At 32.8% G+C, this 16,289-nt stretch overlaps 1 protein-coding gene across 5 annotated transcripts in view; it reads left to right on the top strand.

Annotated features, from left to right (window-relative positions):
• Positions 1-16,289, top strand: part of garz (Sec7 domain-containing protein garz) — a 201,682-nt gene that overhangs the window by 16,588 nt on the left and 168,805 nt on the right. For all 5 annotated transcript variants that reach the window (XR_012758824.1, XR_012758825.1, XM_075382294.1 and 2 more), the window contains exons 5-8: positions 4,930-5,038; positions 7,540-7,646; positions 10,741-10,873; positions 14,889-15,046. Coding sequence is in view for 3 of the 5 variants with exons in the window: in XM_075382294.1 (XP_075238409.1) it covers positions 4,930-5,038; positions 7,540-7,646; positions 10,741-10,873; positions 14,889-15,046 (507 nt within the window). In the remaining 2 variants the exon portion in view is untranslated. The remainder of the gene's footprint in view (positions 1-4,929; positions 5,039-7,539; positions 7,647-10,740; positions 10,874-14,888; positions 15,047-16,289) is intronic.

Here is a 16,289-nt window from a genome sequence, read left to right as displayed (position 1 = left end):
ATTAATGGTTTATCCCTCAACGATACTCTTTCAGTTGGATCTATAGTTCAGCAAGATCTAATTCCCATATTGTTTAGATTCAGAATCCATAATTATGTCATTACTTCTGACAGAGCTAAAATGTTTTGTCAAGTATTAGTTAAATCTAGTTGCAATTTACAACGTATACTTTGGCATGATTCTCCAGATCAGGAGATCCACTACGCATTTCATACAATAACATATGGGACTGCTTGTGCTCCATATTTGGCCACATGGTGTTTAATTCAAATTGCAAATGAAAATTAAAATTAATTTCCACTTGCATGTAAGTCCATTCGAAATAACTTTGATGTTGATGATCTTGTAATGGATTCAGATAACTTTGATGAAGTTATTCAATTAAAAATTGATATTTCTAAATTATTACAACAATATACTTTTCCACTCCACGAGTGGTTTTCCAATAATAGTATCATTTCTACTTCTAAACACAATACTTCCATTCCTTTAAATCAAAAACAGAATTACATACTTTAGGAGTTCTATGGAATAATTCTTCAGATAAGCTACTTTTCCAAATGCTAATGATTCTAAAAAACACACTAAAAGAAATATTCTGTCCACCATAGCAGGTGTATTTGATTCTTTAGGACTCATTGGTCCTATTGTTTTCTCACATAAACATTTTATGCAATCATTATGGCAATTTAAAATTAATTGGGACGAAACATACCCAATATGTTACTGACACATGGCAACAATACAACCACATGACAATTTATACAACCAGTTGCGTTTGATTGAATCCACTAAAATACATCGTTCCATCAAACCCAATATTGACAGTAGAATTAATTCTATTCAAATACATGGATTCTCAGATGCCTCCATAAAGGGCTATGGCTGTTGTAGTATTTACTTAAGAAATGTATACACTGATCATACAATTTCTTCTAATTTACTTTATTCTAAATCAAAATTGGCACCCTTAAAGCAAATTACACTTCCAATACTCAAACTTTATGGTGGTTTACTACTTAGTCATTTATTATTAAAGGTAATTAATGCCATAAACATACAGTTTGATAAAATACATTTATACACAGATTCTACAATAGTACTACATTGGATTCATGGACAACTATCTAATTGAAACGTATTTGTCAGCAGTAGAATTTCTAAGATTCAACAAATAACCACAATTGCTAATTTGCATTATGTCAAATCCTCTATTAATCCAGCAGATGTATTGTCTAGAGGTTGTTCCCCAAGTAAGTTAATTGACATGTCACTATGTCACTTTTTTTTTTTTTAGAGGTTGTTCACCAAGTAAGTTAATTGACATGTCACTTTGATGGCATGGTTCTCATTGGCTTTCAAAAACTTCTGCCCATTGGCTGAAATATATTAATATTACTTTTAATAACTGTAATATAAGTGCTGAATGTCTAATAGAAATATAACATCATTTGTATCTACTGCTGTATTCGAATACAGAGAATGATTTTCATCACTACATACTTTAACTCTCACTTTTAGTTTTTGTTTCAGATTTATTCATAATGTCAAATCAAGACAATCAGAACAAATTCCAATCCTTTAACTACCCAGAAACCAAACCACACTCTTACCTTTCTTATTCAACAATCACAACACATACATTTTAGTGACAAATTAAGTAATCTTAAAAGCAATCAAACTATATCTAAACAAAGCAAACTTATATCACTTGATCGATCCATTTCTGGATAATTCAGGCTTACTACGCGTAGGTGGCAGACTGCAACACTCTCTGTTACATTACCAAGTGAAACATCACAAAATTGAACACTTGTGACTCTTGCATGCTGGTGTTCAACTTATTCATAACTCGTTACGACAAAAGTAAAAATAGTTGGTAAGTGGAAATTATTATATAATTAATTTGTATCAATACCAATGGGCCATGATTAATAATAAAAATATTGGATAATAAATGGCAAGAAAGTTATTTCCTCTATCATTCGTAAATGTATGGTAAGCTTTTGATATATTGCAAAAACCCTAGTGTAACAGCTTGGTCAGCTACCGTCTTCCAGAGTTATTCCTTCCCAACCATTTTCTACTCGCGCAGTCGACGACAGCGGTCCAATTTTCGTCTTGGCAGGCAGAGGTCTAAAACATTAAATAAAGCATATATGGCATTTTCATTTTCTTACCACTAAAGATATTAGAATTAGTTTCTGATCTCACCTCAGTCTTTTGTAGCAGTACTAAAAGATTCATATCATGTAGGGGCATTCCTACTCAAGTCTTTTCTGATAACAATTCCAGTTTCTGTTCCGCCAAAAATATACTTTATAATTTGTATAAATTTTTAAATTCAGATGCCTTAAAATCAGACATTGGAGCATTTTTTACTATACGACGTATTACTTGGTTATTCATTCACAAAGGACTATTTACATTATTTACAGCAACACAATAAATGGCGTTTTCTATCATGTAATCTTTTATTTGGCTAATCTTTTAAGTGTGCTTTTGTGTTGGAGACTTAGTGTTAGTTACCAATGAAAATTCTCCACCCATGCCCTGGAAACGAATTTTCACCCAGATTTATCTGGGCTGTGACAATCTTGTAAGAGTTGTTGATTTGCAAACAGCTAACAGTCCATTAAGAAGACCTGTTCATAAATTATGCCTCTTACCAATCCCAAGTGGTTAATTCAAATAATTTCTTTTCTATAATATTTTTTATTAAATTAAATATTTCATACGCTTGTTTTCTTTAATTTCATTTGATTTTATTTTTATAAAATGTCTGTAAACACACTTATAAATATTGTTTTAATATTTGTAATCTGATTACATATTTGTATTAGTTTAATTATGATTATTTAAAGAGCAAATTACTCAATTTTATTACTTTAATTTTATTAGTATGTTAATTATGTTATTACCCATTTATATAATCAAGCTTGTTGTTATTTATTTAATAACAACTTGTAATTGCAAAATGATTGCAAATGAATTATTATGATTTTTAAGAATGATTTTTGCAAATCATACGAGGTCTTTAAATAAAGTAATGAGAGAAGTTTTTTTTGGCAGCCAAAATGGCAACACTGTAAAGTTACTAGTAATCGTATGGTTATATGAACAGCTGATTTATATTAGGTATTAATATTTTTAATCTATTGTTGCCACATGAGACGTAAACAAACTTTTTGTGAGACTATTTTTTGTTGTGCATTACAAAAATGAGTGATACTAATTATGAGCAATGTTGTGCAATCAAATTTTGTGTTGAACTCTGTGAAAATGTTACTGAAACTTTTTAAAAATTGAGAGGGCATATGGGTATGATACTCTGTCACAAGCCCAAGTATTTAGGTGGTTTAAAGCATTTTCAGATGGCCGGGAATCAGTTGTGGACGATCCATGCTCTGGAAGACCATTAATGTCAAAAAGTGAAGACAATATTGAGTGAATCGGAGACTTAATACAGTACAACCATGATTAACTGTCAGAATAATTGCAGAACAATTGAATTTGAACCATACCACAGTCCATCAAATTTTGATAAATGAATTGGACATGAAAATTTTGTGCAAAATTTGCCCACAAAACATCACTGTTGAACAAAAAAACAGGGTGGAAGTGTGCTGTAATCTTCTTGGGTGAATTGAAACTGATCCTGATTTTCTAAAATATGTTTGTTACTGGTGATGAATCTCGGATATTTGAGTATGACCGAGAAACAAAACGCCAGAGCAAGGAGTGGTACACTTAAAACTCAGAACGGAGGGGGTGGTTTGGGCAACCGGTAACGTCACAAGGTGGGTGGGTGTCTTCCCCCTATGGGGTTGGGATGTACGACAGATTAAATGATCAGCCATATAAAGTATAAAACATATTCTATCGCTTTTTAAACATGTGAAATTCCAAGAAAACAAATTTAATATTTTCAATGACTGAAATATAAAGTCGTTTCTGACTGAAATCCAGTTCATTTATTAAAAACATTAATTTATATTAATATTTAAAGTATAAGTTTGTTTAAATTTATAAAATGAACTTTTAATTAAAGTTTTGGGAATGTTACTATTACTCAGAAGCAACTATTAAATTGACTGAAAATTAAATTAATTTATTTATATAAATCTGATAACACTAGAACTAACAAATAGACTGCTACAGATTTTAGTTGTAATAGAAATTATTATTATAATTAATGTTAGGATATATGTATCATTAAAACTAAACTGTGTTTGCTATAATAAATTATTTCACGATTTAATAATGTTGTGGAAAAAATATAGGTTTAAAAAATTTCTTATTAAATATCCATACTTTTTATGAATGACCTTAATTTGACCTTAATTTGATTTAGAGAGATGTTGAAAATTAGTAAGGCTTTAGATTTTATATTTAAATGTTTATTTTATTTAAAATTAATGTGAACAACTAATTAATTATTAAATAATTAATTTTTATTTATATTTATGTAGCATTTGCATTTTCTAAGCTCAGTGTGTTGTAAAAAATTTGAGAATTATACAATTATTTATGTTTTGATAATAAGGATTTATTGTATAGTTTTAGTGGTAAAAAATTATTTTACTTAAACATATTTTATCCTTACTGCTAATTAATTGTTTCTTCACCTGCCAAACATTTTGTTATGTCAAGTAATATTGGTACACAAGTTGTATGTGTGTATGTGAGAGAGAAAGAGTATATGTGTGTGCATGTGCATGCACACTTGTGTGTGCTCACACTTGCACCAATATAATTATTATGTATTTGTACTATTAATATTAGATTAATTTTTTTTTTCATAATATCTTGATATCAATTATTGTATGAATTTTATTCTCCTTTTCTATTAACTACTATTGTAACACACTCTACAAACAAAACATTTAATATAAATAAATATTATTAAAGTGTAATTTTCTTTTTTAGGTTCTAAGAACTCTTATGATGTCACCAGAAGGTACATTGTTAACAAATGATATGGTTTGTGAAATTGTTTTAAGCTGTTTAAGGATTTGTTTTGAAACACGTTTTGGCGGTTAGTATTTCTTTTCACTTCATTTCTTATTTACTTTCTTTTACTGGTTTGTCTTTTTGGACTTCTTAATTTTATTTTGGATCATGTTCTTCAGTTTTATCATTTTTTTTTTTTTTTTAAGAAATGTTATGAAACCAGGTAGTGTTAATTATATTTAGAAGTTGTTCACAGTTACAAATGATGTTAGTGTTTTAATTTCAAGTACTCCCATGTTGTTTCTTTGCTGGTTTCTTAACTTGGCAGACATGAGAAAAAAGTTTTATCTGCTCCTTGTGTACTGGAATATTATAAAAATTTTAACTCTTCTTCAGTTTTTCTAGCATGTTATTTTTCAGCCGCAAATAGAAAAAATCGTTGGAATATTATACGGTTTTATTTCATACTAATAAATGTGAAAAATTTCTGCTGAATTTTTTGTATAATTCATAACATGTTTTCAGTGTCTGCCCTTACTAGTCTAAAGAAAAGTTTACAAAAATCAGTCACGAAGATATATTGACTAGTTGGGCAGGTATTGCTCAACTATTCCAAATATTACAAACACTGTATTGAAATATTTCACTATTAACAAAAAAAAAATGATACGAAACCTACAAAATGTTTTGTCGAGTTATGGTCAGAGACTGTCAGTTTGTTGCCTCATAAGTATTATAGAAGTTCAATTTTGTCAAAGATTTAGAAACTGTAAATTAATTTTTTAAATTCCACTTAAAAAATTGGTTCTGTTAAAATATATTATCATTATTAGTTTTACCTTGTAAATATAAACCTTGAAATATAAATATGTTTATTTAATGTTAGTTTGATGTAACATTTGTTATTTTCATCAAAATGTTAAGTATGCTGATCCTTGATGTGTAGTATTAGGTCTGTTTTAGAAAATATATTTTACTGTAAAACTGTTCAATGATGTTATTTTCTTTTCAAATTCAGTATTTTTTTAGATGAAATATTTCTTCCTTCTGGCAAACTCTTCTTTTTTTTTGTAGATTTTTGCAACCTTTAATACAATCGATAGAAGAGTATTATTGTATAAGTTATCTGGGCATATCAACAAAAATATTAATGTTTTAAAAAATTTAAATGAAGAAACAACAGCTGGTGTAAGAGGATGTCAAAATATGTAATATAATTATAGGGATCTGACAGGGAGATTTTTTAAGTCCTGTGCTCTTTTCTTTATTTTTGAGGGATGGAGTGAGAAATTAGACTGAGGTTGTCTGATGGTAAGATTGATAAGATTTTTATTGTATGCTGATAAAGGTTTCAGTAGTAGATTTAGCTGTAGCTCGTCAATATATGTAACACCATTGAAAAATATTGTAAGAGATGGGATTTGGGTGCAAATTTAAATAAATCAAAGAAGTAATATTTAGAAATTATTTTCTGAGAGAAGATTAAATCCAATCATTTGGGATAAGGGGTAAATCCAAAAAATGGACCTACAAAGAAGAGAAACTGGAGTGTGTAGACAGTTGCAAATATTTATGGATACTTTTAATGCCTTCTTTCAATTTTCAAAATCATTTGAATGAAACGTTCATTAATGGAAGCCAAAAATTTGAATGCAGTTTGGAGTAGGATGGTTGGCAAAAATGCAGCATTATTGCCAGGAATGAAATTATATCATATCATATCCCCTGAATGAAATTATATCCCCCTTCTATAAGTGTTATGTTGCATAACTTTGGAAATTAAGCTATATGAACCTGTAGTTAAATTTAAAAATTTATATTATCAGCCTTCTCATCTATAAGTAATCCTGATTATTAATTTATAATGAAATTGGGAGGCAGCATTGTTTGAATTCACTCTTAAAACCGCATTGTGATTACATGATTAAAGTTTCAGGGATGGATGATGATTGCCAAAATGTGCTCAAGTTATTGCAACAAAAAAATGTATATTTTAAAGGAGTTGTTATAGATAAAAAAGAAGCGAATTAATTTAGAACCAAGCAATTTTAATAATTTGAAGAATAAGTTGGAAAAATTATGGAATCTGGTTTTTTGCATCTTAACGGAAACTATAACTCAAATAAAGGCTCAGTGCATTATCATTTAAGTTGCATACTGTTAAGTTTAGGAGAAAGTTCTTATTTTGTAGACAAAATTATGTTCATTAATTCAAAATGGATAATGAAGTTTCAAGGCTAGTTGATTAATTTGAACTTTGTCGTATATTTCGGATACGAGTTTAACTTGTTTTGACTACAGTTAGCATGAAAATGAAAATGTTTCATTTGTGGTCCAGTGTCTGCTTGTTTCTGTGCACAGAAGTAAGCAGGGAGAACTAACACTAAGGATTGGATAAGGTCAGCATTCTATTGAAGAGATGGATGGAAATGTATGTGGGAACTCGTTCAGCATTTTAACTATTAAGAAAACCTTTATTCATTATTATTTTTTAGGTTAATATGTGTGCATATTTCTGTAAATGTTAACCATAATAACTGACCTTTTTTAGTATAATGATGTAATATTGTTTGATAAAATTTATAGAGCTATTGAGGAGAGGAGCAGAGAATTGTTTGAAAGACATGTTCATGTTGTTGTTTACACGACTACCTACATTTTCTGAAGATCATAGAAAATCATTGAGTATTAAGGTAATTTTTTATATTAAATACCTGTTGTACTTGAATTTGTATCTATAGCTAACTATATTAATTTTTTTCATTATCATTATTTTAATTGCTGTGTTAGTAAATAAAATCATAGCGTTGTTTTACGTTATTTTTCAGATTTTTTTCTTAAACATGCCGTATGCCTTCTAAATTTATTAATTGAAATCTTGCTTTTAACTTCTATTAGTGGCCAAAGATCTAGGCAGTTGATATTAGTTAATTTTAAATAATAGAATAATAAATATTTGCAGATTTGGAGAAATCACTATCTATTAGTAGTTTATAGTTATATATTTGTTTATAGTTTGAGTTGAATATATTTTAATGATTGTTAACATCTATATGCCTACAAGTTCTGATGATAGGTAGAGTGTGTGTACAAAAAAAAATTGATGAAACAATTAAACACATAAAAGGGGATAAAAATTTAATAATAGTTAGAGATTGGAATGCAAACATTGAAAAAGTCAAGGAAGGAAATATTGTGGGTAAATACAGGCTGGATAAAAGAAATGAAAGAGGGGACCAACTTATTGAGTTTGAGTTTTACATTAAGCATAATTTAGTAATTACCAACATCCAGTTTAAAAAAACGTAAAAGAAGATTATACACTTGGAAAAAGCTGGACAATACTGCAAGGTATCTGATAGGTATAACATGATTAAGCAAAGATTTAGAAATTAATTTGTTGACTGGAAAGCATCAAGAAGCAGACATTGATAGTGACCATAATTTAATGATAATGAAATGTAAATGAGGTTTAAAAACCTGAAGAAAAGGTATCAGATGAATTGGTGGAATTTAGAGAAGCTTGAGGAAGAGGAGGTAAAGAAGATTTTTGAGGAGGACGTAGGAACAATTTGTAGCATGTGAAAATGCCATGACTGACTGGGATTCAAACCCAGGACCTCCGGATGAAAGGCCGAGACGCTACCACTCATGCCATGGAGGCCAGCAGCAGGAGCAAACTTATGCGAAGCAAAGAAAACTGGTTGAAAACCTTGGATATCAGTGGATATATTGCAGCTGATAGCTGTGTGTAGAAAGTATGAGAATTCTAATGATGAAGAAGATAAAAGGTAGAAGAAGGTTCAGGAAGGTAAAAGGACCTATCGACAATTAAGAAATACTATAAACAGGAAGTGCAAATTAGTGAAAGAAGAGTGTTTAGAAGTGGATAGAGAAATGATCATTGGTAAAATAGAGTGAGCATACAGGAAAGTTGGAGAATTTCATGCTACATAAGTTAAAATCTAGTAATGTGTTAAATAAAGATGGTTCACCAATTTGTAATACGAAAGAAAAGGTCATTAGGTGGATGGAATATATTGAAGAGTTATATGGTGGTATTGAATTAGAAACTGGTGTTATGGGGAAGAAGAGGAAGTTGAGGAGGATGAAATGGGAGAAACAATACTGAGATCTGAATTTAAGAGAGCATTAAAAGATTTAAATGGCAGAAAGGCTCCTGGAATAGACGGAATACCTGTAGAATTACTGCAAACTGCAGGTGAGGAAGTGATAGATTATACAAACTGGTGTGTAATATCTACGAAAAAGGGGAAGTTCCGTCAGACTTCAAAAACAGTATTATAAATTTTCTTTCGTATTATAAATCAGTGTACAATCTTTATTTAACACATTATTAGATTTTAGCTTATGTAACACAAAATTCTCATGATAACAAAGAAAGCAGGGTAGATAAATAGAAAGAATACAGAACAGTTAGCTTAACTACTCATGCATCAACAATTTTAACTAGACTAGACTAATTGGGAGAAGAGAGGAAGAAATGCTAGGAAAAAACCAGTTTGGTTCATGTAAAGTATAGGGACAAAAGAAGCAATTTTAGCGTTAGATTAATACTAGAAAGAAGATTAAAGAAAAACAAACCAATATACACGGTATTTACAGACTTAGAAAAGGCATTTGATAACGTAGACTGGAATAAAATGTTCAGAATTTAAAAAAATTTAGGGTTCAAGTATAGAGATGGAAGAATAATTGCTAACATTTACAGAAACCAAACTGCAACAGTAAAAATTAAAGAACATAAGAAAGAAACAGTAATAAAGAAGCTAGTTTCTAGGATGTTCCCTATCCCATTAGTTTTTAATCTTTACATAGAACTGTCGGTTAATGATGTTAAAGAACAGTTTAGACCTGGAGTAACAGTGCAAGGTGAAAGGATAAAGATGCTACAATCTGCTGATAATATAGTAATTCTGGCTGAGAGTAAAAAAATTTATAAGAAACAATGAATGGCATGGATGAAGAAGTCCTGCGCAAGAACTACTGCATGAAAATAAACAAAAACGAAATGAAAGTAATGAAACGTATTAGAAATAATTTAGATTGACCATTGATTATAAAAATAGGAAGAGAAAAGATTATGGAGGTAGAAGAATTTTGTTATTGGGAAAGTAGATAATTTTCTCATAGAAAGAAGAGAGATAGGTAAATAAACTACTGGACCAATATATTACCTTGAGAAAACGTGAATAAATTGCTGTTTGTTTCATCCTTCCAGGACCAATAGTTTTTTTAGTTATGATTTTTTCCTTAAACCCTTACAATCTGCACCGTAACAAGAATGGCCTCCACAGTTAAACTGCTTAAATTAAAAATTAAAAAAAAATTGTTTTAAGGTCCTGAGACATGTAGGAAACAAATGGGTAAGTTTCAATTTTTTTTTTAATTAGTCAAGCTACCACCATCTTGGATCACTTCAAATGGATTGACCCTATGTTTTAAAACAAAAGGGCTGTAGTTAGGAGGAAACTCAATGTAATTATCTATAATTTGTATTATCATTCAAATTAATTTTCATTGAAGTTCATTATATAAAGTATTGTAATGCTTAAAACATATACTATATAATGTTCACAATTATTGAAATGATAAGAAAGTCACAATATTATGTAGTTAAACTATCTTACCACTCTATTCCTATTGAGTTGTGTCTACTGTTATTTATTGTTTTTCCTTGTCAAGGAAGTTGTAAAGAAAGTAAACTCATAGCTTTGTTAAATTTTTATTTATATGTTACATCTCTTTGCGTTTTTTTTTTCCAAGAAATTAAACATGCGACCAAGTTCAGTTGAAACATCACGTGGGAAACGAAGAACTCGAAATTCACACCGTAAATCTCATTGGAATAATCAGATGCGGTCTGAAGATAATAAAGCTAGTACTCAAACTCATTCAGGTATTTTCATATTATTTACAACTTGATTTATTTGTATTGTCGATTTAAATGCTTTTATGTTCACATTTGAGTAGTTAAAACTTGTAGTAAACGCTTTTTTTATTTTTTTTATGAATTTTGTAAAATTATTACCTTTTTCCTATATGATTAGTTTTTATTAACTTATCAAATATGATTTAATTTTTAACTAAAAATTTATTTATTTTTTTCTGAAAAACAAATCAGTAACATAACATAGTTGTTAAAAACTTCAATAAAAAAAATAAAAAAGTATTATCAGGTAAATATATATAGCCTATTAAGGCTTTACCTATGATTGCACCTAATATGAAAGTCAATCTTTTAATATAACCGAATAAACAAACATACATTTTTACTTGTAATTTGCTTTCAAGGTAATGAGTTAATTTTATAAAAAGGCTCTTGGAAAGATAATTGTAGTTAAGAATAAGCACTTTCATTCTCTTTACTGTAAAAGGACCAAACTGAACTAATTTATTGGAAAATTCCTTGTTCAGATTGAACTAAACAGGTAGAAGCTAGATATTCTATTTTCAAATTATGTTGTACTTATTGTTAAGAACTTAATGGTATTGTTGAAGAATTTTTATTGTAATTTTAAATATTAACTTATTCCTTGCTTCATCTGTTAAAAAAGCAATATTATAAATTTTTTATATTCAAAATATTACATTAAAATGTTGGCTGGACCGTTGAACTCTACTCTGACTTTTTTATTAACTTCACTTGATCATTTTATTGACAAAGAGGACATTGAGCTGTTGGAAGTGGGAAAATTTGCCTTAACCAAATGCCCAGTAGCCTGTACTACTGGGTGTATGGGGTTCACTGCCTACTTACTGCAGTGGGACCCACTAAAAAACCACTTGCTTGCAACATGGTGCTGGAACTGATGTAAAGACACAACGTCAGCACCACATGGGTCACAAGCACACCTCACATTCATACAAATATTTACACATCACATTCACACCATATTTACAACTCAATATACACTATTCGTGTGGATTCTTATTAACTCTGCACAGCTATGCCGGCCTCAGACATAAGAAATGTGCCCTGTGAGAGCCATTGGTGACAACAATGCCAAGGCACTCCCGCTACCTGCCCCCCAAAGGCTGGTGCCCAGACTTTGCCCTCACTGCTGTCCTCCTCACATTCTTCCTCCTGCGGCTTCTAGTAGAGCACTCTTCTAAACCACTGAGCACATGTAGTCCAACTCTCACCGAACAAGAGCATCAACTGCATGACTCTCCGCAGCCAAGCCCACTGAATCCAAACCATCACATGGCAACAAATCCTTCCACCTGGAACACAAAAAAGGTGTGCTCCACCATGTTCATTTCTTCACAACACTGACATTGATCCATACGCTTCCTTCCAGTCCTACGAAGGTAGACCCCAAACAACCTGTGACTAGTTAGCCACTGAGCCATCCAGAAGTTCACCTCTCCATGTGGTCTATTGACCCACGCTGCTACCTCTGGGATCAAAATATAACTCCAATGTCCTTTTGCATTCCTCCACCTCTCCTGCCATTCAGTAAACATCGATTCCTCGCCTCCTCTTTGCCTTCTGTGGTCTTGTTCCTTCTTTCCTTGGCCACAAGACCCAACAGCAACATTCCCCACACCACTAGTGAAGCATCCAGGAAGACTGCCCTGTATAGTTGAGTCACCCTTTTTGCCAACTTCATATATACACTGTTCAGCCTCCGGGCATTTCTCCCTACCCTGAAGGCCTCATACCATACTGGCCCTGCATACAATATGGCCGACACCACCGTAGACACTAACATCCTGTGTTTAGATGCCCCGGGACCCCCAAATTTGGCCATCAACCTCATCAGTGTTGAGGGCATTCCCTCTGCCTTCATAGCCACTTGCTGCAGATGGAAGGTGAAGTCCCTTGACTTGTGAAGTCACACTTCCAGGTACTTGGCCCCATCCTTCGTGGCAATTACCTCCCCATCAACCTTGATAGAAAATGGGGGCATACACCATCTCCCTGTCATTGATACAGTTTCTGTCTTCTTGACTGCCTGTTAGTGCCTGCCCCTGAAGCCAGTTTTTAATTTTTTCAACCATCCCTGTTGCAATCCTCACCACCTTATGTGAACCTTCACCATTACCAGCACTGCCAAATCGTCGGTGTATGCCAACATCTCCACTTGAAGCAGCCACTCCTCTGAAGTAGGTCATCATACCATAGAATGGTATCAGGAAGAACAGAATGAGGCTCAGGATTGATTCCTGTGGCACCCCACGCTGCATTGGTACAATCACCTCCTCTGCTTCTTTGGGCATAATTCTCAGTTCCTGTCTACTGAGGTACTGTTGTACCATCCTCAGCAGGTACAGCAAGATATCTCTTCCCTCTAACTGCTGCAAAATGGCCTCTCATCTCACCACGTTGAATGCGTTGGCAACATCCAGGAGGATGACCAGGGGAATCTTTCTCACATGCCTCCCCGGGCCATCCCCTCCACCACCTCCATCACACTTTGGACAGCCTCCACTGCACTGCTCCCCTTTGAAAAGTCGTATTGTTTATTGGAGAAGCCTCCTGAACTCCGCAGCACCTCCTGCAGCCTGTTCACCAATATAATTCGAACAGCTTAACCAGGCTACCAAGCAAGCAAACCGGTCTGTCTGTTGCTCGGCCACTCTATCCTCCAACTTGTTTAGGTACCCTCGCCACCCTCCATGATGTCAGAATACGTTCTTTAAATAGGCTGCCACTGAAGACCTCCAAAAAGGTGGACTGAGAGGCCTCCACCAACACTTTCATCGCCTCCACAGGCACCCCATCCACCCTTGGACTCTTCTTCAGCTGGAGTTGAGAAATCGCATACCACAGTGCCTGTGAAGTGACACACAAAATCCTGAAAGCCGCTAGCTCCCTCCAGCTTGGAGCCACATCTCTCGGAAACAAAACTGCCAATTTTTCCCAGAGGTACGCCTCAGGAAGTCTGGGCAGTGACCTTTCCAGCCTCTTGGTCAGCAGCTTATTTGACATGCTACAGGGATTCTCATATCACTGGGCGCAGATCACCTGTCCCGCTTAGCTGTATTAATAGCTCTTCGGAGGCTCCATGTAGAATTTATCCATTCTACCATAGCTCTCTCCGATGCCTCTTGATTTTCTCTTCTTCATAACCTAGTGAGGTTACGCCTCTTGCAGACACAAATCCTCCACAGCTCGGCGATATTCCCCAACCACCAGTAGATATGCTTTGGAGGCATTCGCACCATTTTTCTTCCATTCAGGGCCACATTGAATTGATTTGGAAAACCATAACTAGAATTTCTATGACCCCCCACTAGTTCAATTTGTACTCAGACAACCATATTTTTAGTATTAATTAACAAGTAGTTATTATTAATCATTATTCCATTATATTTGGTGCTTTTTTAACAATGTAAATTGTTCATATAATTACATCAAATATTCACCGTATATGTTAGAACAGATGCTTTATGAATTATTGTTATTTTTAATATCACAACCTCAAACATAATGATAATTGGTTTTATACATATATTTCAACATGAAAAATTAACTGAATGAAGTTTTATTTAAAAAAATGCCTTGTCCTATAACTAAACAAACTACCAGCTGGTAAAAATTAACATACTGATGATAAAGCTGTTTTGACTCTTCTTTTAAAATAATTTCTTAAAATGGTAAGATGATATAGTAGTAGTAATTTACATATACTTTTGCTCTGAAAGTATCGCAATTTGATTTGAGTATTGTGGTTCTGGACAGAAGTTGTGGGTAATATAATGCATAATTGATGTGGTGAAATTTAATTTGCATGATTAATGGATAGTATACTAGTTTTTATTTTATAGCGTTAATAAAAGAGATTATATTCAGTCCCAGATTTTATTTATGAGTTGCATAAGAAATCTTTCAAGTTTATGAGTTGCTGAATTTTTTAATTTTATAAAACACACAATAAAGTTAATTTTATGTGCTTTATTTTTAGACAAAGTACAAGAATCAGTTACTGAAAATATTGGCCAACCAGCTGCAGATGAACAAGATTTACCATCACCTATTCCTGGAGAAACAGATCCAGTAACATGTACTGCTTCTGTTTTGGCTGGTTCTGAGAATGTTGTTAGTGACCTAGATGAGACTCTGGTACAGTATTGTTTTAATGTTTAATCATTCTTAGCTTTATAAAATTGGAAAATGATATAATAATATTAATTACATATACTTTTGCTCTGAAATAGCACAATTTGATTTGAACATTGAAGTTTTGGGCAGAGATTCAGTGTAATGTAGTGTAGAATTGATTCAGTGTAATTTAGTATGTATGATTAATGCATTGCATATTATCTTTGATCTTACAGCATCATTTAAAGTAAAATATATTTTAGTGTTTAATCATCCTTAAATAGTTATAATAACTCCTTTCTTTTACCAGTGTTACCTGTTGAGGTTATTAGTTTGACATTATACTCGTACAGTAATCGTAAAATATGTATTGTTCTTCAACTTCACTTTGGCTACTAGATTTCACATTCACTCATACATTATATACATTTGGCCATATTGTTGGACACATTTAAAATGCATTTTTTGTAGCATGTTGAACACAAAATTTATTAACAACTATGTGGAACACATTGCCAAAGGACAGGAGTTTTGCACTGTGTTCAGTGTTTGAAGATCACATCCCTCAGATGGACACCACCTTGACAAGAACATTCTTTGGCCCTAACAAGCATGTTCAGCATAGTTTGGCGCAGGGTTTCAGCAGGGATGGCTGCTATCTCCCTTTAGATGCTGTCCGTAAGTTCATTGGTGGTAGTGGACTTTGTGGTATACACCTTCTCCTTTAGAAAACCCCACAGGAAGTAGTTCGGTGGAGTTAGATCTAGGGATCTGGATGGCTAATGGATATCACCGAATCTGGAGATGAGGTGCCCCAAGAAGTGCTGTCGAAGGGTTGTCATAGACACTACTGCACTATGATTGTTGGCACCATCCTGCTGCATCCCATGTCTCTTAGGCCATGCCGTCTCATTTCAGAAGTTAAAAATGTTTGTAACATTGTGTTGTACCGCTCAGTGGTGACTATGACGGTGTCATATTGTGTTCATACTCAAATAGGGATCTTCTACACAGGCATGACTTTCTGCACACCACATAGTAATCTTGGCACTGTAAAATGGTGTTTCACGCAACAGTTTTGAATTTTGTCCAGAATTGATAGTTTTGTTTATTGACATAACCACTGAGGTGGAAATGAGTTTCATCGGATGTGATACGATGTTGCATAAATTCATCACCTTTGCTGATTAGTGAATCACAGAATGTGGTTTGTTGAACCCTATCTTGGTCAAATAATTTATGCATCACCTGTACTTTGTATGGA

This window comes from Lycorma delicatula, chromosome 1, assembly GCF_047948215.1.
Source record: "Lycorma delicatula isolate Av1 chromosome 1, ASM4794821v1, whole genome shotgun sequence".
Lineage (NCBI taxonomy): Eukaryota > Metazoa > Arthropoda > Insecta > Hemiptera > Fulgoridae > Lycorma > Lycorma delicatula.
The sequence above is the reverse complement of the archived record's forward strand: the minus strand, read 5'-3'. Positions and strand labels throughout refer to the sequence as shown.